The sequence below is a fragment of the Carassius auratus genome, chromosome 2 (genome assembly GCF_003368295.1).
Source record: "Carassius auratus strain Wakin chromosome 2, ASM336829v1, whole genome shotgun sequence".
Classification (NCBI taxonomy): domain Eukaryota; kingdom Metazoa; phylum Chordata; class Actinopteri; order Cypriniformes; family Cyprinidae; genus Carassius; species Carassius auratus.
In genome coordinates, this window is record NC_039244.1 from 16,775,942 (window position 1) to 16,802,517 (window position 26,576).

Genomic DNA, 26,576 nt, shown 5'->3' on the forward strand with positions numbered 1-26,576 from the left:
AAAGCCTCTCACTGATGCTGCACATCACAAACCCAGTTAAGCTTTCATCAGTCATTCAGTCGTACACTATTAGAGTCAGTCCATTATTGATGGGCATCTGCTTCCATGCTGGATTAATGCAGCAGCTCCGCTCAAGTGCCAGCAAGTGTGGCTTAATGCTTAAAGAACTGGGCTGTTTGCCAAAAGCTTGTAGGTTTGAACCCCAGTAATGGAGTTCCTTAAACTACAAGCATTTTAACCTTGAGCAGATGCCCTTTGGATGATAGTGTACACTGTTCAGCTATACAGGCTTGAATTAGTTCATGTGTTTGATGGAGTGTAAGAGAAAGTTTATGATCTGTAATATGACAAAGCTTTGTCTTAATAGTCTTAGGCATTTCCATTCAAGCCACAACAGGAAGTCCAGCGTTTTTTTTTTGTTTTTTTTTACTTCCCCCTTAACAAAGATTTATTGATTTGAATTTAGCACGCATAAACCTCATTGTTGTGTAAGCGGGTGTAGATGAAGGTAGGCTGAGCTCAAAAATGTCACTCAGTTTTTCTCACATGCATAAAATAATTCTCCTTCCTCTGAGAGCTCTCAGATACAGTCGACCCACTGATTTACACTTCCTGTTCTCTCACGTAGCACTGTGTACATGTAGACATGTCCCCTCTGTCCTCAACGCTCCCGTCCTCTGTGGGTTTCAAGCAAAGTGTCCGCTGTAATTACACACCCCTCACATCCTGTCTGAGACCGTCTGGCTGCTGAACAGTTGGCGGTCGCATAAACTGACTCGGTCTCCACTGTTTTTCAGGCATGGTGAACCGAGAGGTGTTGGAGCAGGTGGAGCGGGGCTACAGGATGCCGTGTCCTCAGGGCTGCCCGGAGTCGCTGCACGAAATGATGCGGCTCTGCTGGAAGAAGGAGCCAGACGAGCGGCCCACTTTCGAATACATCCAATCCTTCCTGGAGGACTACTTCACCGCCACTGAGCCACAGTACCAGCCCGGAGACAACCTGTAGAGACCTTCTGCAGGAGCCAGAGACTCACCACCACGTGCTAATAAACCACCGGGACAGTTCCAAAACCCGTTGTGGCACCTCCTCCCTACAGCTCCCCTGCACAGTTGTCCTTACAGAGATGTTTTTGTTTTTTCTTCACCCTCCCAGACCCAAATTAAAAACACGATTAGTGCATAAAACGTATCTTTTGCAGCAGATACAGGCTGTTCTCTGCCTGAGGATGTGTGTGGTGGAGTAGACGAGGGTGTGTGTATGAGCGGGACCACATCACACTCCCAGAGCTCTGCTGGGGTGATTCTCTGCATTGCAGACAGAGGGAGCTGTGAGACAAGCGATGAGCTTAGTGCTGATGGCTGGTTCAGTTGCACAAAATCAGCTTTTTTTTTTTTTCTACCTTTTGTCTTTCTTTCTACCTGAACACTAAATCTTATTGTAAAATCAGTCTTCATTATTTTAAAGTTGTTCATTTTTTTCATTTTTCCCTTTTTTTTTTATTTACTAGTTTGAGTAGTTTATTAAAAGTGACCAATAACTGTGGTTGAATTGGTTTGCGCTACCAGTGACAGTTAGTGCCATTGTTGGGACGGGAAAGTGGAAGAAAGACAGCGAGAATGAGAGGCGTGAGGGCATTAGCCGTTCTGAATGTATGGGAGCTTGAGTTTAAAACATCAATTACAGGGGCAGAATGTTTTTTTTTTTTTTTTTCTCTAAAACACTTCACATGGTTTTTAATAAGTACCTTCATTTCAGCTTCAATCGATCTCTATGAGAGCTTGAAATCATATCCTGGGAGATGATTCATATTGGAAGCCTTCACAAAACATTTCTGACGACTGATCGCCATTTCAGCCAGCTGCTAATTTTCAAGCAAAAAGTCATTGTTATAAATTGTATTTTTGTCTCAATATATTCAACATTAATTAAGCAGAAATGCCTGTGATTAATAAAACAATAGACCTGACCAGCAGTGTTGCCAAATCTGCGGTTTTACAGCGGGATTGGGATGCTTTTTACACTGTTCCCACAGGTTGTTTTTCATGTCCACGGGTTGAAGTGACTCCAGTATCATGATATTAATCCCCTGGAAGTGCAAATTTTAGTGGGGGAACCCTTCCATAAAATGTATATTTAACCCCCCAGAACACGATTTTTAACTGAGGCCCCCTCGAAACACGATTGGGCTAGTTTTGGGCTAGTTTTAAGTAGCGATTGGGTGGGTTTTCTTGTGAAAACCTGGCAACCCTACAGACCTGTCCAATAAGTATTCCCCATGCTGCTGTTGAGACCCGGCAGGTCTTAATATCCCAACAGCAATGCCAGAGTTGCTTTTTTTAGCGCATATCAGCCCCACACACTGCCAGGTTTGTGTTTTTTTTCGTACCAACACATTTGTAGTGTTGCCAACCACCCATGTACATGTACACTCAAATAAATGATACACAGAGATTTATTGATGTTTCACAGATTATTTCATACATCCATATTTAAATTCTCAAGAGAGCCATGATCCTGACATAAGAATGTGATTTTATTCAAATTATTTCACACCGATCTGTTCTGACTCTTTTGCAAGTGTCTTGACCAGGAACCAGAATTACAGAAAGTCTTTTTTAACTCCATGATGTAACACGTTTGCTGCTAGCGGAGTTGTTACATTTCCTGTTCAAGCATCGATCACTGTGAAAATTTCAGGTACTACAGATTAAGACCATCTACCAACCAAAGCTTGATGGAGTCAGGACAATTTGCCTTCCATCCTGAGCGCATAAAAAAGTATGTGATTGATGTTTTCCTTGGTCTGTTAAAATGGTACAAGTCTAATGGAGAGGGCAAATGAGATATCACCATATAGCCGTCCAGTTTGTGCACCATTACAAATTCAGTCTTAATGTTTTGTCAACAGGTTAATTTCATCCATGACAAGGAATTGAATGCACTTGGGATTAATTGGTTTGATATCTTTGCTAATTTGTTGGTTTCTTCTCCCTTTTATGGTGTAGCTTTTCAAATATAGAGAGAGGCCTTGCTTTTGTCCTTCATTTATGTCAGCCCTTTGTCCTAGAGATTGTGTCTCCTACTAGGCATCTCTCCCATCACCACCCTCCTGTTTTACAAGGGCTACAGGAAAGTCTGTTATTGATTTTTTTTTTTTTTTTTTTCGTGTCAAAAGAAAAAGAGAGAGATAGAGAAATACTCCAATGTAAGCTGAGGGTCTCCGCTGCAGAGTTTGATGAGGACATTAGTTGTGAAACAATGGTTACGATTACTAATCTGAAGAATTTGTACAGTAAAAAATAAAGTTTTAAGTAATGCTTTTAACTCCATGTGGGTTATTTGTAAATCGTGTGTGTTTGTGTTGTTCCGACTTCTGTGAAACACTTTCATCCCTGGAAAATGCAGGTAGATCGCATTTGGACTGGGACTGAACAGAAAATTTGGATGCAATTTTACACCTTGCAGTAAAAAAGGGGACTTTATAGTGCATAATCTGAATTTGAATCTTGCAATATCGGTGCATCTCTCACAATGTGGCTTTATTTCTTGTAGTAAGTTTCTCACAATTACAATAAGCAGGCATCCATAGAAACATGCTCAAGAATTCAATTAAACCTTTATAATGCTTTATAGATTTTAGATTTCCTCATGTGAACACATAAAGGCATACTGATGTAATAAAGTAGGACAGAGGTCACCAGGCTCGGTCCTGCAAAGTTAAGCTCCAACTAGCCTCAACACACCTGCCTGGAAGTTTCAAGTACACCTAGTAAGAGCTTGAGTAGCTGGTTCAGGTGTGTTTGATTAGGGTTTGAGCTAAACTCTGCAGGACACCGGCCCTCCAGGACCGAGTTTAGTGAGCCCTGAACTAAAAAATGGTTTTGCACTAAAAAGAAAATTATTTTTAAGGAGTGATTAAGTAATACCTGTTTACAATAATGTGATATATATTTTAATTATACCTTAAGTACATTAACTTACATATGAGTAAGATATACATATGAATAAGTTACAAATGCAGCTAACTGGAACTTGTCACGTTATGAGACCACAAATAAATGACAGTACTTACCGTTACTTGATTTTTAAACTTAACACAATGCATAAAATATAAATACATATGATATAGGATGGTACCAGTGGATGAAAGCTGATGACTTGTAGATTATACATCATCATGCCTAAAAAACAAGAAGGCAGCAAGTTAGAGGCTTGTCGGAGGTGAGCATTAGATCCATTATCTGAATTATTCTGACGTGTTTCATGATGTGATTCATTGGAAAGTGTCTCACCTGACCATCTGCTTGTACATGCCCAGAGCCTCCTGTGCCACGTACTGGATGAAGGCGGGATCCTGCAGCCTGAGACCCACAGGAACGGTCAGGGTGAGAGTGGGGGAGTTGAGAATATTCACTTCCACTGTAGTCTCTGCTTCTGGGGTGTCGTCGTCCTCCTCAGTCTGTGCCACCACCTTGTTTTGGGGGGATTAGTTAATTTTGTACCTGTTTTGTCTCACCTTTTGAATAGCTACCATATTCACGAAGCATGGTAATTCAGGTAATTTCATGCGGTATTACATGCTACATGTACAAAAAAAAAAAAGGTTATACCATGATAATTTTTTGTTAGTGTCTCACCGATGCGATGCTGAAGATGCTTTCAGGAGTGGTGTTGTTATTGGCGAGCTCAGCCACCCAACCGAAGTCCGAGGCCATGTTGCCGAGCCAGCTGATGGTGTCATCAGTATGACGTTGCACGATGCCCAGAACCTCCTCGTACTGCTGCTTGGATGCTTCCAACAGCTGAGAGGCTTCATCCAACTCGATGTGTAGTTCTCTTACATTTGGGCATTCTGTGAATCAAACAGTGAGTTCTTGAAATGATCTGTACCACTGGTAAGAAGGGGACAGATATGTCTATTGCTCACACAGAAAAATGAAACATCTGTCATAATTTACTCCATCTCACGTAGTTCCAAACCTGTATGACTTTATTTTTTTTTATTTTTTATGGAACCTGATTGTCTAAAAGTACAAACAAGTTTCACTAACCAGTCTGAATTATTATTTCACGAATCTGATACACTCTCATCTAGTTGTTAACAGCTAATTGTTATTTGATTATCAGTTAATATCGTCTTAATATACAGTAACGTAGGTCTATTCTTTAAACTTCTGAGGAGAGCTGGAATATAGTGAGTATAGGATTTACATTTTTGGGCGAACTATGCATTTAGCTAATCAATGAGAGCATGCATTCTTACCGGTAAACAGGGTTCCCTGGCAGGCCTCACACTTGCTCTGCAGCTGCCAGCACTCTGAGGACTGTCTGCGCAGATCTCTGCACAGTCTCTTGTTCTGCAGAAACTGAGGGAAGCGTTTCTTCTCTGGAGTGAATACAGACACAAGTAGAGAGAGTTAAGGCCTGTTCACACCGAGTGCGATAACTATATTAGCATTCACACCAGCTCACCATAACATTCTGTTTAAGAGCACACTGCAGTTATGTTGCTACTTTAAAAGCTCAAGCTCCTTCCAATTGTGTGAATTCAAATTGGCTGTGAATGCTTTTATCACTCATCAGCTGGGGGATCATAGTGAGACCCCCAATAACTTTTGGCCCCCTGTACTCAGTCCCACTGCTTTTATCATTCATCATCTGGATAAAATAGCTCTGAAAGTTATTCCACATTGTTTCTTTGGATCACGGTTGGTATTGTGGCTTCTGCTATTCTCTCAGCTTAAAGACCTGTTCACAAACACACACACACACAACAATAACTTAAGACGGATGATAATGTTTTATGTGTTTTAAGGGCAGGGTTTAGAGTAGGGTTTTGATTTGGCTTGGCTTGATTTGATCGTTCTGAACGGGCCTTGGGAACTTTGTACAAGGGTATTCTTGCATTAAAGGAATCATTAACCCATAATTCTGTCATTATTTACTCAACAAATGTCATTAACTGTTTTAATTACTTTTTATAATATTTTTTTTTTTTTGTCATTGTGGAAACTGACAGTCCCTATTCTAACTTTCATTGTATTGCAAAAATGGCCAGATTATTATTTATGTAAGCACCTATTTTTTTTCCACAGAACAAAGTCATTGGTTTCTAAAAAAAAATGTGGGTGAGTAAATGATGACAGAATAATTGCCTCAACACAAGATAAAGCACCTTTCTCCTCTACAGTCTTCTCAACAGCATCATGGAAGTCACCGAAGGCTTGTGTGACAACGGCCCCAAACTCCTCCAACACACTTCTGCCAAAATCAAAGAAGGACTCCAGCACATCTTCCAGTCCCACACCTTCCAGAAAGGCGGAATCCAGAGCTTTGTTGGCAGGCTTGAGCACCAGCTCACTCTCTTTATCTTCCTGAAGCTCGGGGTTGAAAGGTCTGCGTAGGGCCTGGTCCAGCTCACGGTGGAAGTGGGAGACCAGCGTGACACTGCGATTGACCAGGGTTCCCACTTTGGTGAGCAGGCTGCTGAAGGAGTCCTCGATCCTCACCACCTCCAGGTCAGGATTCTCTGCGCTCTGGTTCAGCACTACCTCATCCTGAGTATCACGAGGGCCAAAGCGAGAGCTCAGTCTTTGGAAGAAGTTCTGGAGCTGTGGAGAACAGAAAACACATAATACAGCTTTGCTATTTTGATTCAAAGCTGTTTCAAAATACACCGAGACACAGCCTTTAAATGGTAGAGGTGGATGAGAATGCTGTACTTTATTGGTGAAGGTAGCGAATCCACTGCGGCAGGTGTTGGTATAGAAGTTCTTACAGGTTTCCTCAAGACAAGGTCGACATTCCTCCCAGGAGGACTTCAGAGATTCTTTACACTGCTGTTCAGCTTCGTTCAGCTTCTTTTCTATATCCTGTGTGATCTCTGCTGCGCCCTGATGGTGCAAGAAGTCAATGACAAGTTTCGAAAATGTATCTCAAAATGGTACTTGAGCTTATGTTTCTAATTTTGTTGTTTAAAAAAAATAGAAAGACAGTTTATTTTGGTTTTAGAAAATGCCACTTGAATTATTGCTGACCTTTTTCTTCTCCCCACTGTTCCTGAGGGACTTCATGAGGTTTGCGTGCTTCTGTTCATTCTTGGCCATCACCTCCTTCATTTGTTTGATCCCAAACAGTGCCTTGCTGAGCTCCTGATCCACCAGCTTCTCCCCTTCCAGAGACAGGCCTGAAAGACCATCACGTTGCAGGTCATGTCATAAAGTCATAAGCTTGTTCCCTGGCTTTTGTGTATTCATTTGAGCACATATAGTCATGGCTAGAGAATGCACTCACGTTTGAGAGTGTTGGCTGTCGGAGGCAGGGCAGTATCAGGGGCACAATGAAAGGCCCCCAGAGATGCCAGTAAAACCAGAGAGAGGATCAATGCTCTCATCCTCAGCAATTTCAAAGCAATAACAAAACCTGTTTGAGAAACAAGTAGGTGGTTTAGAGACTTTCATTAAATAGCTGCAGATATTTTTTGAAAGGCTTTATCATTTGTAATACACAATGATAAGACATTGTTTCATTTTTTTTGTCCCCAGTCAGTTTCAGTCTTTCCGTCATGTTTTGATCATGAGAATGCTGGAGGAGTAACAGCTGTGAGTAACCACTGAGTGGCACTACATCTTCACTGAAAATGCACAGTTCAAAGAAATTCAGTGTTATATCATGTTCTAGAAATGTAGTCCGTGTTTGTGTCACTCTTTAGTCTATGCAGTTGGTTTGTGTTAGTATTTTAGTATCTAATACATTTTTATGTTTGCTTCCAGATACTTCCACTAAGAATTAATCCAGTTCTCTAGAAGCTTCTTTCTGGGATTAAGGAGGCAGAATATGTGATACACTGGGCAGATTAAGAGAGTACAGAATGTGGCTTCATATTAAAGAGCCAAACCAGTCTTGTGACTATATATTAAAAAAATCCACCCCAAACCCTATGAGGCAAATAATTCTAGAATATACTAGAAAATCTTCTAGAAATACCACCGGAGGTTGACAAGTTCAGCAGCTTTACTTCATGGACATCTTTTGTCTTAAACACAACAGAGCCGCCACATTTGACAAGTTCAAGTGTAAAGCTGTCACATTGTATATCTGAGTGCTGATAAAACAATCAGTGAATAATTTTCTGCCATTGATATTTGTGGCCCAGTTTGTTACACAATAGTATCTGTGTTATTCAACATCAGGACATGCTTTAAATCACAGCTTAAGTAATTAACAAGTACATTAATTTGGTATAAAATTAGCTCTATGATGACATCCTAAAAATGATCTATGGATGGAATGTGCTTGCCTAACTGCTTATATTCATTATTGATGGCAATTCACGTTCAGCTTATTTAATTTCCGTCCACAGTAAAATACACTATGATCATATGTAATCATACAGTACTCTCCAGTTAAACATTCAGGATCTTTACAATGAGAAAGTATAATACCATTATTAATATAAATTAACCATACTCATATTCACTAAATATTATGAGAGTTAAGTAATCAGAGGTATCTAACATTATATCAAGGAACTCACCAGAAAATTCCTACCGTTGTCTGAATGCAGTGTGATGAACGCTGTTTGCTGCGGAGGGAAGGTGTGTTGTTTATCTTTACCTGAACACTTCTATTTATACTAAGTAGAACCAGAGACAATCCAATTAAAGCATTTAGAGGTTATGGACGTCCACAATATAATCCAGCCTCCAAAACTAGTTTTTGTTCTGCCTCTCAGTATATGGTTAAACATATAAACATACATGCAGCATCCACAATGATGCTATCTGGAATTTCTATTTATTAATATGTTAGGTTTTTGTATGTTATTTGAAAGAAGCTTCTTAGTTTTTTTTTTATTTTATTTTTTTTAAATACACTAAACCCAGTAATACTGCTTTTTATTATCAATGTTGAAAACAGTTTCACAAAAATGATTAATATTTCTGTGTAACTCTAATACAGCCCTTTTTTCGGTCTGAATAAATAGAAAGTTCAAAAGAACATAATTTATTATTCGTTTTTAAAGTCCTCACTTAATAAAAGTACAAAATAACTATTGAACAGTAGTGTTTGCTAATTGTGCTAAGGCATTTTTACTTAGGACATAGGTAAACTTGGGTAAAGGTAAACTTTAGGTAAAGGTAAATATAGCAAAGGAAAATCTGACACGTTTAAAGTCTTAAATTCTCAAGGTTTAAAAGCTACTTTGTCAACTTTGCGTATATCGTCCTGTCTACCAGGAAAAAGCAGTTATGTGAATTTAGGATTTTGTCATGTCATTACATTGTTTATGTAATGAAGCAGAAATTGTCAACACAGATCTGGTGTAGACCAACATTCCCCTCACGTTTCTCATTAGTGCTCCTTGTCCTTGTAAAAGTGCCCTCTCTTCAGGGCTTGTGACCCAGAAAATAGTATTTTCTAACCTCTAATGAGAAACAGCAAAAAATGGGCCACTGGTATGTCTATCTCTGCTAAGCCTAAACACACCTGTTTCTCATAACCCTATCTGGACTCGTCACGCTCATCTAGAGCCAAAGGCCTGGTGGTTGGCACGCCGAGGGTGATTTACTGGATATGAGAGCACGGAAACCTCAGAATACATATAAACAGTAACAACAGAACATGCAATGAAAACATTGCTTTAGTATAAAATGATAGACCCTCTTCCTTATGAAAATGTATCGTGAAAAATTTGCCAGATTTTTCTGTAAAACCGTAGTATATTAATATTGGATGTCCTTCAAATGCTGTAAGCTTTCAGACTATTTTTTTTTATTATTTTTGTAACTGTAGCACTTTGGGGTTTTGGTAGAAACTATGATTACCATGGTAATGTTTGAAAGTAAAGTGTCATTCCAAAGGTAAACAAAAATGGATAAGGCACCTGCTCTGGCACAAAAGCTTCTGATACGTGAGAGGCCAATTAAAGTCGTTTAGAGCTCAGCAGTGCAGCTTTAATATGACTGGAGTTGGGGGTTTTTTTTTTGTGTGTGGAGTTTTTTTTTTTTTTTTTTTTTTTTTTTTTTTTTTTTACATTATCGCATTTCCTTGTTAAGTTGGAAAAACATTTCTGGACAGTGTGATGCTAGACTTTTGTGGTGCAGTGGATCACATGATTCTGAACAATCCAGCGGGATGTCAAATAGTTAATCATGGATCCCTGTGGCAAATTGATTTAGAGAGAAATGCAAAGAAAGAACAAAATGAGCTGTGTGCTTCTTAAACCTGAAGGGAGCGGAACACTTGTGCAAGCAATTTTGAGCAACAGTCAACACACACAAAGGACTTTTAACTTCAACCTATAAGCTTTTCAATCTAAATTTAATGTCAAAATTTTGTAACATAATTCTGGAAACAAATATTGTACTAAATTATTTGTATAATTATGTAGTACTTAAAGGGATAGGTCACATCAAAATCAAATTATGTCATCATACAAACCCTACACTTATTCCAAACCTTTATGAGTTTATTTCTTCTGTTGAACAAAAAAACAAGATATTCTGAAGAATGTTGGTAACCAAACAGTTGATGGCAGCCATTGACTTCCATAGTACTTCCCTTTTCCGGTACTATGGATTTCAATGGCTACTGTCAACTATTTGGTTGTCCCTGTCCCTTTAAAACACGTGACAACATCTTGCAGTGAAATTCTATTTTCTACACTTGTTTATCCATCAGCTATAGAGAAGTATGATATTGGTATTTTAATTTTGAAAATAAAATTTGCAAAGTAATTTGAATTTAACAGGATTGTGAGCTAGATATTTGAAACCAACACACAAAACCACTGCTAGAGAAGCCACTTATTATTATTATTTATTTATTTTTGTTAAACTTTGGCTCAAAACTTTGTAGTTACTCTTATATAACTTTTATCTGTGACAACTCCAGTCCTCAATTTATATACAATATTCCAGCATAATAGTACACAAGCTTAAAAGGTCGACCTACTATTAGTGCTTAAACAGTGCAGAATATATGAAGGTATTAAAAATGCTGAGTTTTGACGTAGTAGTTTGAGTAGCAATGTTTTTCTGATTACAGGTTACGATTTCACAGCACTCCAAGCTCAAAGATAACTAACTGGTGCGACGTGTTAAGACCCTCCCATGTGCCAAGAGGTAGTTTAACTCCAGAAGCGGTGCTCTGCAGCACATTCAGAGATTCGGGGAAGAGAGGGAGGCTGCTGCTACTGCTTTTCACCTGGTTTTCCTGTAAGAGATGCACATGTAGGAAAACAAGTGGACTAACAGACACAATACAGAGTCCCAATTTCTCCCTGGTTATCGGGTTGCAGCCAAAAGGCAGAAGACGAGGCATCCTTACTCACCATCGTGAACGCGTTCTCATGGAGAGAGAGAGAGAGTTTGCTTCTTGAGCAGAAGTTTATACGACTCCTTAAACATCGCTGTTTACGAGGTTTTCCTTTTTTCTCTTAAATTTAGCATCAGTCACAGGGATTGAGGGGGTGAAAACCATTCCACGCATGTTTCAGGTGGAATAATCACATCTGTGGAACTTCAGTGTGGAAGATTCTGGAGTCCGCTCTATTGTCATGAGATTGATGTGAACTTTTGGCTTGGAACGGTGTACCGCAGTTTGACCACAATGAAGGGTAAGATGCATTTCAAATTATCCACTGTTTACGCATTTTTAGTACACTGTCTTTTTAAGAGAAGTCTCTTGAGTCTATCCACGCGTTTTGCTTTTAGTTTTTCAGTTTTTCTTTCTTTCTCTTTTGAGAGGAATGTGTGTTACTCCAGTGCACGAAACATCTGGTTGCGATTAACTGCTGCTAGTGTCTAAGGTTGGCGGATTGTTTGACGGAACTGCCATAACACACACACACACACACACAAACAACCTTGTGTTGCTGACCCGGCTATTGTGTGGGATGTTCAGTGACATTGCTCCGTTTATCTTAAAAAAATAAAACGCGTGGCCACGTTACAAATGAAACATCTGGCGTGGCGTGAGGATGTTTCTCTAAAGCAGGGGTCGGTACCTACCCTTTTTGGCATGACGTGCCATTTTTTATTTTTCTGGTTAACCTGATTTTTTTTTTTTTTTTTTCTGTTTTCATTTAATCAGGTACTTTATTCATTAATTATAATTAGGGAAATATTAGAGACAAAAAATTAACAAATAGCTTCATCGTTGACCTGCAGCAGCAATTAAAATGTTTTATCCAGGTTGTCTTAAGTATAAACTCTAACCTCAGTGTTATACTATTGGAAATGAATAAAAAAAATAATGAGTGCAGCTTTAAAAGTGTCATTTGTAGTGTGGAAATAAAGAGTCAGGATCTTATCATTCAAAATGAAAAGGTCCTATGTATTTTCAGAGATTGTTGAAACTTGGATGTTGTGATCCAAGATGTTTTCCATCTCAATTGCACACCAGAATTTAAACGTGTGATTCAGAGAGCCACTTACAGTAAAAATAAATTTGCATGTCCAATGGTCAGATGTTTTTACAAACACCAAGCCTTCACATCACATTTTTTGTGCCTTATGAGTTATGCAACTTTTAACGGTGCTTCTTTTTTAGTCAGTATGCTGCCATCTAGTGGAAATCTCAATGTAAATATTGTTTATATTACTAAAAGCAATAAATCCATATGCATGGAGGCTGTCATTCGGACATGTTAAAATTTATTTAATTGGAAGTGCAGTTTAATGCAACTTGAATTTATTGAAGTGTAATAAAAAATAAGTACTTAAAAATAAAATAAAACTTCAAACAAGTGAGATAACTGTTTTTTGTTCATCTTCAGGGATTTTATCTATGCACAATCAGCTTGTAACCCTCCAGAGAGAAAGGACAACTTGAAATCACATCATATGACCCCTTTAAAAGTTTTATTTCAAGCAATATATCCCTTGCAACGAATGTTTCTGACCGTGGCTTAGTATTTTTTTTTTTTTGGTGTGTGGGAGCTTTGTTCCTTTGCATTTCCCAGAGTGTTGTTATTTTCAGCAAAAAGACTGAAATAGCTGTCAGCTTCAGTTTACAATTCTTTGTCCCAAGATGTTTGTTTCCTAGTTTTCCACTCTGAGGTTTCTAGGGGTTGTGTGTCCATTTGGATGGTTGGACCTGAGGTCACACTCTGTGGGGTTTCTAACAGACTTTCCCCCGTCAACCTGTGGTTCTGAGTCTAGTTTAGTATCAGAGTGCGGGGGAGTGGGCTCCAACTACAGAAACATGTGTTCTTTCTTTATTTTCTCTGGCCTTGGACAATGACACATAAAACCGCCTGGAGTCACCCCTCTCCTTTCCCATGGGCATAGTAGCCACATGAGAGAGCACTCCAGGACAGGGAGAGGAAGTAGAGGATGGTATCTTTTAGTTAACTCATGAATGGACCATCCTGACCAATGTTATTTCTGCCATCAGATGCAGACCATGTGCATTTTATCGATTCCAAAGATAATTTCAGAACTTATTTGTGCCTAATAATGTGAATGTGTGTGTGTATACACACACACACACACACACACCTCCTTCAAACGTTTGTAGTCAGTGAGTAAAAAAAAAAGGAATATTGTTATTCAGCAAGGATGTATTGAACTGCTCAAAAGGGATATTTATAATGTAAATATTTATATTTCAAATACTTTTATTATTATCATTCTATTCATCTAAGAATCCTGAATAACATGTGTCATGATTTTCACAAAAATATTAAGCAGCTTTTAAATATTTATTATAATAAAGAAATGTTGCTTGAGCACCAAAGTTACATATTACAATGATTTCTGAAGGATCATGTGATACTGAAGACTGGAGTTATGATGCTGAAAATTCAATCACAGGAATAAATGACTGTTGTAATAATGATAATAATAATAATAATAATTCACAATATTACTGTTTTTATATTTGATCAAATACATTTAGCATTGGTGAGCATAAGTGTGTGTGTGTGTGTGTGTGTGTGTGTGTATGTGTGTGTGTGTGTGTGTGTGTGTATTTACTGTCTTATACTAGAATCATATAGAATAAAAATTATATTGATGAATATTATTTTAGGTCATTATTAGATTACCAGGCCTAAAGCACTTACTTACTATACTAATATCATTGTCTTTTTTATTTTTTTATTATTTTTTTGCAGACGACTTCACTGATGAAGAGGAAGTGCAGTCTTTTGGCTACAAAAGGTTTGGTAAGTGTATTACAGTGCCTGATGAATTTGCAGTCAGTTCATGATCAATATGGATGTTTTTCATTGTTTTCTGCATTCTCCTCCATATATCAGCTTGGATGAGTTTTCAGTATTCGAAAGGTGAATTGGATTCTAAATTATAGTCAGGAAAGCTGATTATAAGTTACACAAGGTCAAACCCTGGTGTGTACTGCAGCTGTTTTCCCCTCTAAACGTGTGCTATTATCATTAGCCCATCAGACGTATGTTTTAGTGAACAAATCTGGATGCCTCAGTTCCTTCTCTGCCTTTTTTCTTAAAATTTTGAATTTGATCATACTAAACTTGAAATATGTTTGAATGGTTTCTGTAAGGATTTTATCGTTCATATTAATCACATTAATTTGATGCTTTTGAGAAACAAACAAACAAACAAACAAAAAACTTATTTTGGAATGATTTCTTTAAATATATAGAAGTATACACAAGTATTTTTGTCAAATTTGCTACACACACACACACACACACACACACACACACACACACACACACACACACACACACACACACACACACACACACATATATATATATATATATATATATATATATATATATATATATATATATATATATATATATATATATATGACATTCTTGGTGTCTGTGAATTTAGTCTTTAGTCTGTGAATTTAGAATTGTTCATGCCCATTTCCTCTATTTTTACATTTTAGATTACCTTTGCAGTCATCTGACAGTCACATAAATTAAACTTAAACTAGTAATAATTTATTGATAATGTTGAAAAAGTCTAATTTCAAAATAAATATCCATTTTCATTCTGTAAATTATATGTGTTGTGGTGCATAAATTGATCTGTAACATTTAAAACATCAGATTCTGTTTATTTACATTTTATATCAGACATTTTGCATCAGACATCAGTTACATAACTTTTATCCAAAATTGTAATATCAGTGCATCCCTAGTTGTGTTGAAAACCACAGTTACATTCTCATGGTGACAGGGGATGTTTAAAAAAAATCATGAGCCATAGTCTACTGGAGGAATGTGTGTGAAGAAGTATCTCCATTTAACATCTGTCCTAAATCGCAAACCTTCTTCTTTTTAAGCAGTGACTTGTTTAATTTAACCAGTGTGTTTCCAAGAGAGGCATCAGACAACAAATCACATTAACTGTGTAATTGGATAGTTTATTACCTATGCATTAAGCCGTTTGTAAATCTGTAGTCTTTGGTGGTCCAGAAAGAGGTTTCAGGTTTCTTGCTGACATACCACCATCCAACTAGCACTTATTAAAGCAGCGGGAGTTATTTCCCAGTTTGACCTCAGTTCATGCAGAGTAATAACGTGTCTACCACTGAGGTAGAGGAATGAGTTGATTAAGGGCATGAACATTAAAAGTATAGCTCCTAAAAACGGTTGGACTCGAGCCCACAGCAGAAGAATTTTGTTGAATTTTGTATTAGTTTAATTTAACTGAATAAACATGATTTAAGATGTTTACTCTATACCTAGGGTTTTAAAGTTAGGATCAGAATGCCTATTTAATGTCTATTTAAACTGTATCACAAGGTGATAATGAATGGATGAAATGTAGTGGCTGTAGTATATCATTTGAAATGTTGAATGTTTATTTGGTCTAGAACACATATTAGCCACACCAGACTGAAAACTATTGGTGCATCCGAGATTCTATGTTTGGTTTGAAACTGGCTTTGAAACCATTAAACAAAGCATGTTCTACAAGTGTCAGTTGCATTGTTTCACTATCATTCACAAATCCAAATGGATCAAAATTGCAATCTGTTTGTATGAGCAGAACTTCAGTCTGATAGTACACAGAAATTATACAGCCTGCATCTACAGAATTGAAATGCTGGTGTTTCTGTTGTAACTTGAGGAGTCACTGATCTATTTCGTTTAATGCAGGCTCATTTCTTTGTTTAATGGCTGTAATGTGGGTGTAGGGAACAAGTGAGGAAGTGTGGGGAAGGAATCCAGCAGCGTAAGACCTGTGTCAGCGTAAGAGTGTAGGGCTGGTGGGTTGCGGGGTCCATGTAGGAGTGTGTGCCCTCTCACTAGATACATTGCATCCCAGCACAGCCCTTTTCACTGAGCCAGTGCGGTCATAGATACATAGTCTTGGAAACTATTCTAGCTCCTTCAAACCATCAGACAATTAAAGCTGTCTGTTTGGATCTGTCATACAGTTTGATTTTAACACATTTTCACTATTAAAGTTGGTTATTTTCCCCTTCACTCAAAATATCAACGTACTGCCAGATATTTGGCAAAAGTTACTCTTCATCCCAGTGGAACAGAGGAGATCCTTTTTACGGTTTGTAAGCCATTGACATGGAAATATGTTTTTTCAGTGGTTTTCAAAGCCATTGGGAAAAAGTCCTGGATGGGGAATGAAGGAGAAAATACAGAAAGAAACTATTTTCAAAGAGAAAGAAGCACCCTTTTGATCTAATACAGCCATGAGTCTTTTTGGAAAAGATGCAACAAGTTTTTCACACCTGGATTTGGGGATCCTCTGCCATTCCTCCTTGCAGATCCTTTCCAGTTCTGTCAGGTTGGATGGTGAACGTTGGTGGAGAGCCATTTTCAGGTCTCTCCAGAGATGCTCGATTGGGTCAGGGCTCTGGCTGGGCCATTCAAGAACAGTCACGGAGTTGTTGTGAAGCCACTCCTTCGTTATTTTAGCTTTGTGCTTAGGGTCATTGTCTTGTTGGAAGGTGAACATTCGGCCCAGTCTGAGGTCCTGAGCACTCTGGAGAGGGTTTTCGTCCAGGATATCCCTGTACTTGGCCTCATTCATCTTTCCCTCGATTGCAACCCGTTGTGCTGTCCCTGCAGCTGAAAAACACCCACACAGCATGATGCTGCCACCGTCGGGCCACTCTGCCATAAAGCCCCGACTGTTGGAGGGCTGCAGTGATGGTTTCTCCCATCTCCCGACTGCATCTCTGGAGCTCAGCCACAGTGATCTTTGGGTTCTTCTTTACCTCTCTCACAAAGGCTCTTCTCCCCCGATAGCTCAGTTTGGCCGGACGGCCAGCACTAGGAAGGGTTCTGGTCATCCCAAACGTCTTCCATTTAAGGATTATGGAGGCAACTGTGCTCTTAGGAACCTTAACTGCAGCAGAATTTTTTTTTAACCTTGGCCAGATCTTTGCCTTGCCACAACTCTGTCTCTGAGCTCTTTAGGCAGTTCCTTTTGACCTCATGAATCATGAACTATAATTGACAGCATATATGAACAAAAATATACTGTTCTTCAACACAATATTTTATTTTCATAAAAAAAAACCACACAAGTACAAATACAGTTATAAAATAAGAACAAATAAAAAATTGCAAACAACAGCACAAATAAATGCAAAAAAATAAAGGGTGCTATGAAACTAAGTTTTTCAGGTTAAGCTAGTTTTAATTCAGGTAAGAAATACTAGAAAAATTAAAGTAATCAGATGTAAAAAAAAAAAAAATAAATAAAAATAGTGCTTGACCATCATAAAATTGTTTAATCGTGATTAATCACATTATTGTCTGCGATTAATTGCATTGTTATGGACAAAACTAATAATCCATTCAAAAGTAGTGTATTGGTAGACTGGGCCGAGTCCAGAGCCTTGATTATAACATTATAACAGGCACCTTTCTATATAGTGACCTGCACGATCGCGGGAACCATCAAAGCAGAGTGCGGCACGGGACAACACTTGATGGGCGGGTAGAGACTCGTGTGTGCGGGACGTGGGAGAATAATTAGGGTGTGCTCAATCTAGGCAATCTTAACCATGCTGGAGTGCATTTGACCCCCAAAGCCTGATTCGTTTGACTAGTGTGATTGTTCCGTTTAGAAGTCCCTGGCTCGGTTGGAAGAGGGTGGGCTAGAGCACGGTTCAGTTATACATCAGATCAGTGAGTGTGAGCGCTAACCACTCTGGAGTGCAAATCTTCTGATATGTGCTGCATGAACGATGCACTCCACTGTGTCAAGCGAGAGCGCTTTTCTGCTGTCTTAGCATGCTATCTGAAACTTGGTTCGCGATGAATCCGAGCTGTGGGATTTATTAGTTATAAAACTTATTCAGTCAAGAGCAGAAAGTGGTTTTCTTTGTCTTTTGTTCTTTGATTAACATGACAGACAATAGCTGGAATATTGGACTGCGGTCCCTTTAAGAATTTATGCACAGACCCAATACTGTTACACATGTTCTGTTTCTCAACCATTTAACGTTCTAAAACTGTTTAACTGCATACTCACCAAGACGGGCATTTTGACATAATTGTATTTGACATGTAATTGTATGTATTTGAATGTTTTAGCACAGTTAGCCACTCATTTTGGTATTTGTGGCTCACACGCTGTTTGCGACTGAGCGTAGGCCGCGCTTTTAGTGTAAGTGCAAAACCTGCAATACAAGCACTATTTAACTGATGCGAAGGAGACGTGTGTGAGAGAGAAGGGTTCATCGCAGAGAAGAGAGTGAGAATGCGCAATGTAACAAAACGTTGATGTAACAAAACGTTGATGTAACAAAACGGATCGGCTAGAAATCGGAAAGAAGTGTGACTGGTCGGCCGGTCACCGATCCTGGCCAAACAATCAGTGCCTCTCGTGTACTTTCAGGGTAAAATGCTTGTTTGTTTGTATTTGGTTAGGCATAAATCAGACTAAATTTAGTGAGGTTTATGTTTAAATGAGAATTATGTTATGAAAACATGACCAAGCTTGTTTCTCTAGAAAATCTGTCTTTTCTCAAATTACTAATGAAGAAAAGAGATTTGGTGTGTGACTGTTATTGTTTATGTATTGTAGTGAAGATGCATTTGATTTAGAATGTTTGACTCAGAGCAAGTGTTTTTCATTTGACTCAGGTTTATTATTACTAGAGAAGAATGTCTTCAGAGTGTTTGTTTAATGCACCGCCCCCCCCCCCCCCCAGGGTTCTTCATGCATTGATGTTCTATAATGCTGTCTTGAATCATGTCATGCTTGTGTGTTTTCAGCATGCATGCAGGCGCCAGCAGATGGATGTAGATAGAGATAGAACATTTGTCTGTCCTTCAGCCCACAGGGTCTGTGGGGTGAGCTGTCGGGGGTGTGGAGGGTTTTATCCTTATCTCAAGCCCGCTCCAGCCTGGATCAAGAGAATGGTAGACAGTTCTCCAACTGAGAACTGGGTTTTTTTTTCTCCATTTGATGCACAAATGACCGCTTCCCAGCAGGAGGTTCATGCCATGGGCTGTAAGGATTCTGGAGAGGGTTTGGGTCAACTCTGGGTCAGGCCAGTTGAATTGACTCTTTAAAAGCACCTTGGCTTGAGTTCTCATTGTTGGAGACACTTTGGAAAGGGGAGATAAGCAGCCACACAAATCTGAGCTGAACAATTCTTTCTAAAACAATGTAGTTTACATAGTGAAAAGAAAGATTGAGAGTAAATCTTGCTTGTTTATGCTGAATGACTTGTTGTTGAAGACTTTGACTAAATTCATGCTTCTCAGTAGTCGGGCTTTTGTATGACAGGGAACAGATCAGGAGGGGAGGTCTCCTCACATAAACAAGGAATGCTACCAAATTTCTCCTCCTTCACTCTTGACAAATAGATACAAATTGAGCTTGTAAAACAAACCATCTGTTGGGCTCTACCGTGTGAGGAGAAGGGGTCAAGTTAGCATCCGGCCAGTCTTATAGAAGGTCTCTTCAGAGATGTTCTTACCCGCTTTAACATACTGTCATGTGATACGGTGTCACACCTAAATGATGGATGGACTCCGTGCCTTTCGTTGCAACACAAGGTTTGGCGTTCATTCAAAAACAATACATGTCACTGATGGAGAAGACCAACTCTTTGCTTTTGGCATTACCAATAAAAGAAAATCCCAAGTGCAGCGCAGTGTCTGATATATTAATGAAAGTCTTTTGGCTCCTAACTCTGCCAAAATCAACTCTGTGCTTCCTGGCCTGAAAAAAGGTAGAGTGAAAGAAAGATGTGTATTTTTCTTTGCTCGACTCAGAGTCCTACTTACTGACAATCCGTTTTGCAGAACTGGCCAATACAGAGGCACAGTGCCTTTGTTTCTTAGGGTTGGATTACTTTGGCTGTCAAGACATCTGACGCACAGTATTATTCTTGATCGGGTTACCTTTTTGACTTATTTAATGTATCATTTAACTCCGATATGAATACATAAATAATAAATTATTACAAAAAGCTGGAGGTATTCTTCCTCTGACAGCTGACATTAGACAAGTAATGGTAAGTAATGGAAGGTATTTTTCTTCATGGTACATCTGTAGTTTAATTGGACATGGCTCCATTGAGTGGTGCAAACACATGCATTTCATTTAGCAGTTGTTTGCTTTTTTTATGTCTCCAAATGTAATTAGTGTTTATATTTTGTTTCTTAGTCACTTACACAATGGGTGGAATTGCACCATTTATCCTGGTGTTTGTTGCACTTTGTTCTATTACGTGTCAAGCATATCTGGCTTGGAAGTTTATTAAAGACCTCAGTGGTTTTATTGGCTGCGTAAAGTGATGAAGCTTGTGAGCGCTCTTCTGGCTTATGTCAGGCTTAGCTTAGTTGCTGCGGTAACGAACAGCTTTCCACTGTGACGGCCGCTGATTGCTGAGTCAGGACCCAGGCCTTGCGGTGGGCCACCCACTAGCATGAACCCTTCCTGCTCCAAACCCCCCAACCCACACTCCTCCCATCAGTGCAGATGACTGCACCCCTGCTAGAACATTTGATACACAGTAAAGAGTTTAAAGGAACAGTTCACCCAAGTATTTTTTTAAAGACTCTTTGCACAGTCCTTAGTGACCACAGCTGTCAAGCTCCAAAAAGAACAAAAAAAAAAAAACAATAAAAGTATCATTAAAGTTGCTCATGCGATTCCATATAAAAGTCTTTGGAAGGCATATGATAGTTTTGTGTGAGGAACAGTCTAAAGGTAGAGAATCACATTCCCGGGCTCTTGATTGCCATTTTTGTTAAAACATATAGTTGCAAGTATTTTATTAATTTCTAATGAAATACTGTAATGTTAATAAGGCAAAAGAAAAGCCATAATGTCCATAAAAGAAAAGAAAATCTGTAATCTTCTAAAGTCATTTGTCATTATTCACAAGTAAACGTGCCTTCTGCTCGCTTTAGTAGAGCTAAAAACTTTTGTGATGTGTGGGGCAGGTCTGAGAGCCATGGGAGCCAAGCCAGGCCAGTGTGATGCACCGGTGTCTCTCATTAACACGCACCACACCAGCCTTGCCTCCATGGCTCTCATTCCCACCCCCTCATCACAATGTTAATTATATACAGCTTGTTTATATAAACATCATACAAAACTCAGCGTTTGAAAGTTCAGTGATAGTAAGCAATAGAACATAGTAATGTAACTATCAAAAAGACTATCACTACACTTGCATGTAAATATTCAAGCAACATGCAGTATACACAGTCTTCAAATGTAGCAGTCCATCCTCAACCTAACCACATGCTAACCACTACTCTTCACCCTATAACTAGAAAAGAACCCTCTGTAAATCCTCACATGAAAATCCCCATGTTAATCTTGTGCAAAAAGACACAAAATAACACATAATTTCAATTTCCCTTACACATTCTGATGCAAAGCATGCTAAGAACTAGAAAACCCATCAAATCATTTTAAGTTCAGCTTACTACAAAGAAATTTTGAGTTCACAGAACTTTCATTGTCATTTCAGTCAAATTAACTCATTTTATTTAATTCATTTAACTTTTAATTCATTTTCACATTTCAGGTTTTACAGTGTGGGCTTTAATGATGTTTTTGTCCATGTTTGAGCTTGACAGCCTTTGGTTTTTATATGACAAAAAATGCAGAACAATTCTTCAGAAAATTCTACATTTGGGTTATGCGTAAAATATAATAGCGTATGAATTTGGATTCTCTATGAGTAAATAATATGAGTAAATAATGACATAATTTACATATTTGGATGACCGGTCTCTTTAAGAAGAGGAAAGAAGAAAGTAATGTTTCACAATTCTAAATTGCATAATGCCTGTTATGTTTTGCTCTGTTTGAAGTTGGATGATGGAGCTGTTGACTTGCTCTAAACTTTGCCATTCATTTCACGGAAGATCATTGTTTAGTGCCGTAATTTACTGTATTCAATGGTCTCTCTTGAATTTTTGTTGCCAAACATGTTCTTTGGCTAACCCCCTGATGAAATGAGATCATACCTCTGAGACATAAGACATTACACAAATGTCACCCCGTAATCATGCACACAGAAAACAGGAAAATTAAAATCATTCTTCAGTGAAAGTCATCATTTTTAGCTGACATCAATCAGCTCTGTGGTCACCCTCTTATCGCTCGCTTGTTATGTTTTATTGAAGAAACTTGTACATAACAATTCAATTATCATTCGATCAAGTGTCTCTAAGGTACTACATTTATATGACTACATTCATCCAGCCCCAAAAATAATCTGCACTTGTTCAGAGGGTCTTTTCCCACCTCTTTCTCTGTCAATAAAGTTCAGGGCCTGATTCCAGAACATTACAGTGTTCTGAATGAGGGAGCTGTTTTGAATCTCCATGGATACATCTAGATGACATCACATTACTGTCAAGATTAATGAGCCATATTGAAAATCGGTTCAGGCAACAGTGCATTAACCCCAGCGGTGTACTCTCCTCTCAGTTCCTTATGAAACCAGACCATAAAAGTAGTAGAAGGTTTTCTATCAGTATGATAGCTGCATGATTAGTATGATATCATTAAGTCCCTCTGGTATCATCATGATATCATGATATCATTAAGTCTCTCTGGATTCTCTTTTAAGCAAAATTTTAACCTTGAGCCTGTTAGGTTTAACTGTTTGAATCCTGATTTAATTTGCAAAATTAATTACTACATATTTACTTAATAATATATTCAGTTTTAAACAACGATAGCAAAAAGTGACATTCTAAATTGCTGGATTGGGATTTAGACAAAAACAAAATGTAAATTAAAAATGATATTATTTATGATTGTATGTATAATTTAATCGGATGCATTATGGAACAATAACATTCTGTCCTTGCAATTTATTATAAATCTTTAGTTTTAGTTAACTATATATATATATATATATATATATATATATATATATATATATATATGGGATTTTTGTAATGTATATAGTCAATACTCAATGTGATTATTTAAATTTGCACCGCTCAAATGAGTTTTGCATTTGCATCATGTGTGATTAAAATGGCATGTGCCCTTGTGGCCTAATGTTTAATAATGAGGCATGTGTGTATGCTTTAAGAAAACCAGATGCCATAGTGTACATAAATGTGAAACTATTCACTTTCTTTCAGCTCTCTCCATATGGCCTGTTTATTTGAAACTCATTTGGCATTGGTTGACACTCACGTCAATACTATAGCAACTACTGTAGATATGCCAGAAACTGACTATACCGCCTAAACACATGCAGATACAATCTCATCACTGATCACTTATGCATTTTAAAAGATTGGGTTTTAAAAGCATAAAAATCCAATTTGTCTCCATGTATTAAGAATGTAGCTTTTTTGCATTATGCTTGTGACTAAAGTGACTAGAAATGATGTAGGTTACTAAGTAGTATGAGAACACTCAAGTGGGGAAAGACCAGGACTTTTTATTGTTAGTTCTTCTCAAGGAGAGAAAGATTTGTTCAAGTAGTAGGAGCTGCTTCGCATTTATATTGTGCAATTAAAAACAACAACAATAAAGATAACATATTATGTACTACAGTAAGAACAAGGTGGGCTTGTATGACTTCACTCAAGTCACTGCCAGAAAAAAGTTGCAACATTCTGCATTCTGTCACCAAGACAGATGTTACATAAGAAAATGAAAACACTGTATACACACACACACACAGTGAGGTTCAGGTTAAGTTATAGGCTTAATACTGTTAAACCATTTGGAGAAGTTGCAGGAGAGGAATGGATTCAAAGGTATATGCATGTATTTACTGCAGTAAACTAAAAACAAGAACAGAATCTCTCTTTCATCTCATTAGCCAGAGGCCCTTGGCTTTAGATTTAGATTTCCTGTCTCAGATTCTGAGTGGGATCTGCCTGTCTGGCTGGCCGTGAATTATCTCTGTTTTTGTCTCCACACATTTTCCATACATCCTTTTTATGATTTCCTCTTTAATTTATGCTTTATTTCTACAGTAATACGATATAGATGACTTACAGGGCTGAACATAAGCATATATCTGCATGCCTACTGTACACGCAGTGTTTCTTTTCTTTTCTCAATGTTTTCATTCTAAGCAGCAAGAGCAAAATCTGTTTCATTTATCTTGAAAGACTATTGTAGGTTTATCCAGCTATTTCCACAATCGCTAGCTTTGTCATCTCATTCTTTCAGAGTCTCTCTGGATTTCTAAAAGTGCACATGGCCTTAATCACATAAGGAAATAAGTGGAGCTGAAAACAGCCCACACGTGTTCCAGTGACTGTGCCAATGTCTTAGGAAAGACTTTATTGCCTCTCTCTGAACTCCAGAGAGGATTTATTCCTATTTCTGCCTCTATTTTGTTGCTGATGTCATAAAAAGAAAAAAAAAAGAACCTGTTGGATCCAGAAATGTTAAAGACTTACTGTAAATTGCTTGATTTTGATTTGTTTGGATCAAAACTGCATGTGTCTGATTATATTTGAGCTGAGACAAGTAAACATGTAAACAAAGGCTTCATGTTGTAGCCCAACCATGAGTGTGGAACAATATACGAAGGAATTATGCCCCGGATTGTTAGTCATTTCAAGGCATGATTTTCCTCAGTGTATCTTATGGATTTTGTTTTCCATGCAGATTCAATCTTGCTCAATCAGCGTAACAGGATGTGCTGTTTTAATTGGTCCAGACTAGGGTTGTGCCGATAGACGATAGTTTCGTGTATCGACGATAGTCAGAAATATCGACAAAAACAGATTTCTCTGTGAATAATCAAGATGATATTAGGCTCATTTTCCTATTAATGTATTAGATTATAATAATAACCATTATTATTTTTATTTTTATTAGACGGCCTGTTATAATTCGGCTGTCAAACTGCCTAGCTATTTCACTTCAGTGTGGCTGAAAAAGTTGTAACGCTTTTACTCGGATAATTCATTAAATCCATGAAATGAAAGAGATAGAAAGCAAGGAGTTGATGTCCCACACATTTAATGGCTGGTACACGGCAACGCGCTCTTCTCATACGCGAGAGATTAACCCTTTCTTGGCATTACAAATAAAGTAAAGAGAAAATAATAACAAGTCGGCAGAGCAAACTTATGATCCATAGTGGTTCTCACGTAGTCCTTCTCTTAAAGACTGATCACTTATAACACTCACTATGTGGTGATGACGTAGAAGGACTACGTGAGAACCACTATGGATGATAAGTTCGCTCTCCCACCTTGTTATTATTTTCATGCACTCCACACTATAATGTGGTGCATGCACAATACATAGTTTTGGCCTTTACAATGTCCCCATCCACAAACAGATGTATATCGTCTGCAGATATAAGGTATTTCTTTGCACTTTAACAAGTAATCTGAACGGTATATATATGTGCAATATTTTAAAGAGCCCTCACTAACTGAGTTTAATGCCACAGTTATGTTATAATGCATCTCATTCTTGTTTCTGTGGCGGTGTGTCGGTCTCGTCATGAGGCGCGCTGTCCGGAGCGCTGATGCATCAGTTCAACTCAACTTTACTCCAAATATATGAACTTACTTTATATTTAAAGTGTTCGTTTATGTCCAATATTAGTGTTAAACTGTTGGTCTTTAAATGAAATCTATGATGATTTGACCATTTGAAAATGACCACATCGCCCAACACTAGTCCAGACCTCTCCCACACAGATACACCAGGTTTGGTGGTATGTTCAAGCCATTCATAACTTAACATCTCACTAAAATATATAAAAAAATGCACATCCTATACCATGATGGTGTTTTATAAATGAGGTTGAAGTCAATAATATAAAGGGTTCTTTGATGAAAAGTATTACTTGTATCCAAATTGTAAACTGAGCTGACATTTTAGATGTTTGTTCTTCAGTTCTTGGCATGAAGCGATGATGTATCAGATTTTGTCTTGCATCCTTTGATTTTTTTTTACCCCGTTGTGTAATAAGCTCCAGATGTCTGTGCCTATTTAAAGTGTTATAAACCTGTTTGCTGTCAAAAAAGGGGAAAAAATATTACTGTTGCATGCTAGCGGTGTGGAGCAGTACAGTTCAGAGGTTTACAAACATAATGGTGTAGTAATTTGTCTCTATAGTTAAACCCCCCTTTTTAGAGTGCTTTCTTGTTAACATTCCAGAGAGGGGGCTTTTAATG

At 38.1% G+C, this 26,576-nt stretch overlaps 3 protein-coding genes across 4 annotated transcripts in view; 2 read left to right on the forward strand and 1 right to left on the reverse strand.

Moving 5' to 3' along the window:
* LOC113118069 (tyrosine-protein kinase yes-like) overlaps positions 1-3,245 on the forward strand; it is a 26,963-nt gene extending 23,718 nt beyond the window's left edge. Inside the window, exon 12 of the mRNA XM_026286948.1 lies at positions 798-3,245. Coding sequence (XP_026142733.1) covers positions 798-1,006 — 209 coding nt within the window. The 3' untranslated portion in view covers positions 1,007-3,245. The remainder of the gene's footprint in view (positions 1-797) is intronic.
* On the reverse strand, positions 3,147-8,616 carry LOC113118073 (clusterin-like protein 1). 2 transcript variants are annotated; one of them, XM_026286962.1, is made up of 9 exons: positions 8,538-8,616; positions 7,295-7,423; positions 7,039-7,187; positions 6,724-6,894; positions 6,177-6,612; positions 5,265-5,387; positions 4,639-4,853; positions 4,294-4,472; positions 3,147-4,182 (listed from the first exon to the last, which is right to left on the reverse strand). In XM_026286962.1, exons 2-9 carry the CDS (start codon positions 7,392-7,394, stop codon positions 4,167-4,169), a joined length of 1,389 nt encoding a protein of 462 aa, XP_026142747.1. In that variant the 5' UTR covers positions 7,395-7,423; positions 8,538-8,616; the 3' UTR covers positions 3,147-4,166. The 2 variants fall into 2 exon arrangements, with proteins under 2 accessions (XP_026142747.1, XP_026142756.1); XM_026286971.1 differs by having other exon boundaries at positions 8,552-8,598.
* Positions 8,617-11,138: 2,522 nt separating this feature from the next.
* The window catches only part of LOC113118082 (collectin-12-like), a 29,246-nt gene continuing 13,808 nt past the window's right edge, over positions 11,139-26,576 (forward strand). Inside the window, exons 1-2 of the mRNA XM_026286984.1 lie at positions 11,139-11,621; positions 14,124-14,174. Of these exons, the coding sequence (XP_026142769.1) occupies positions 11,615-11,621; positions 14,124-14,174 (58 nt within the window). The 5' untranslated portion in view covers positions 11,139-11,614. The remainder of the gene's footprint in view (positions 11,622-14,123; positions 14,175-26,576) is intronic.

What these genes read in the sequence shown, in the direction of transcription:
- LOC113118073 (XM_026286962.1), bottom strand. Translation starts at nt 7,394, where the DNA reads ATGAGAGCATTGATCCTCTCTCTGGTTTTACTGGCATCTCTGGGGGCC. An exon ending in GAAGACTGTAGAGGAGAAAG is followed by an intron (nt 5,388 to 6,176) that starts GTGCTTTATCTT and finishes TATTCACTCCAG; the next exon opens with AGAAGAAACGCTTCCCTCAG. An exon ending in GCATCTTCAGCATCGCATCG is followed by an intron (nt 4,473 to 4,638) that starts GTGAGACACTAA and finishes CCCCAAAACAAG; the next exon opens with GTGGTGGCACAGACTGAGGA.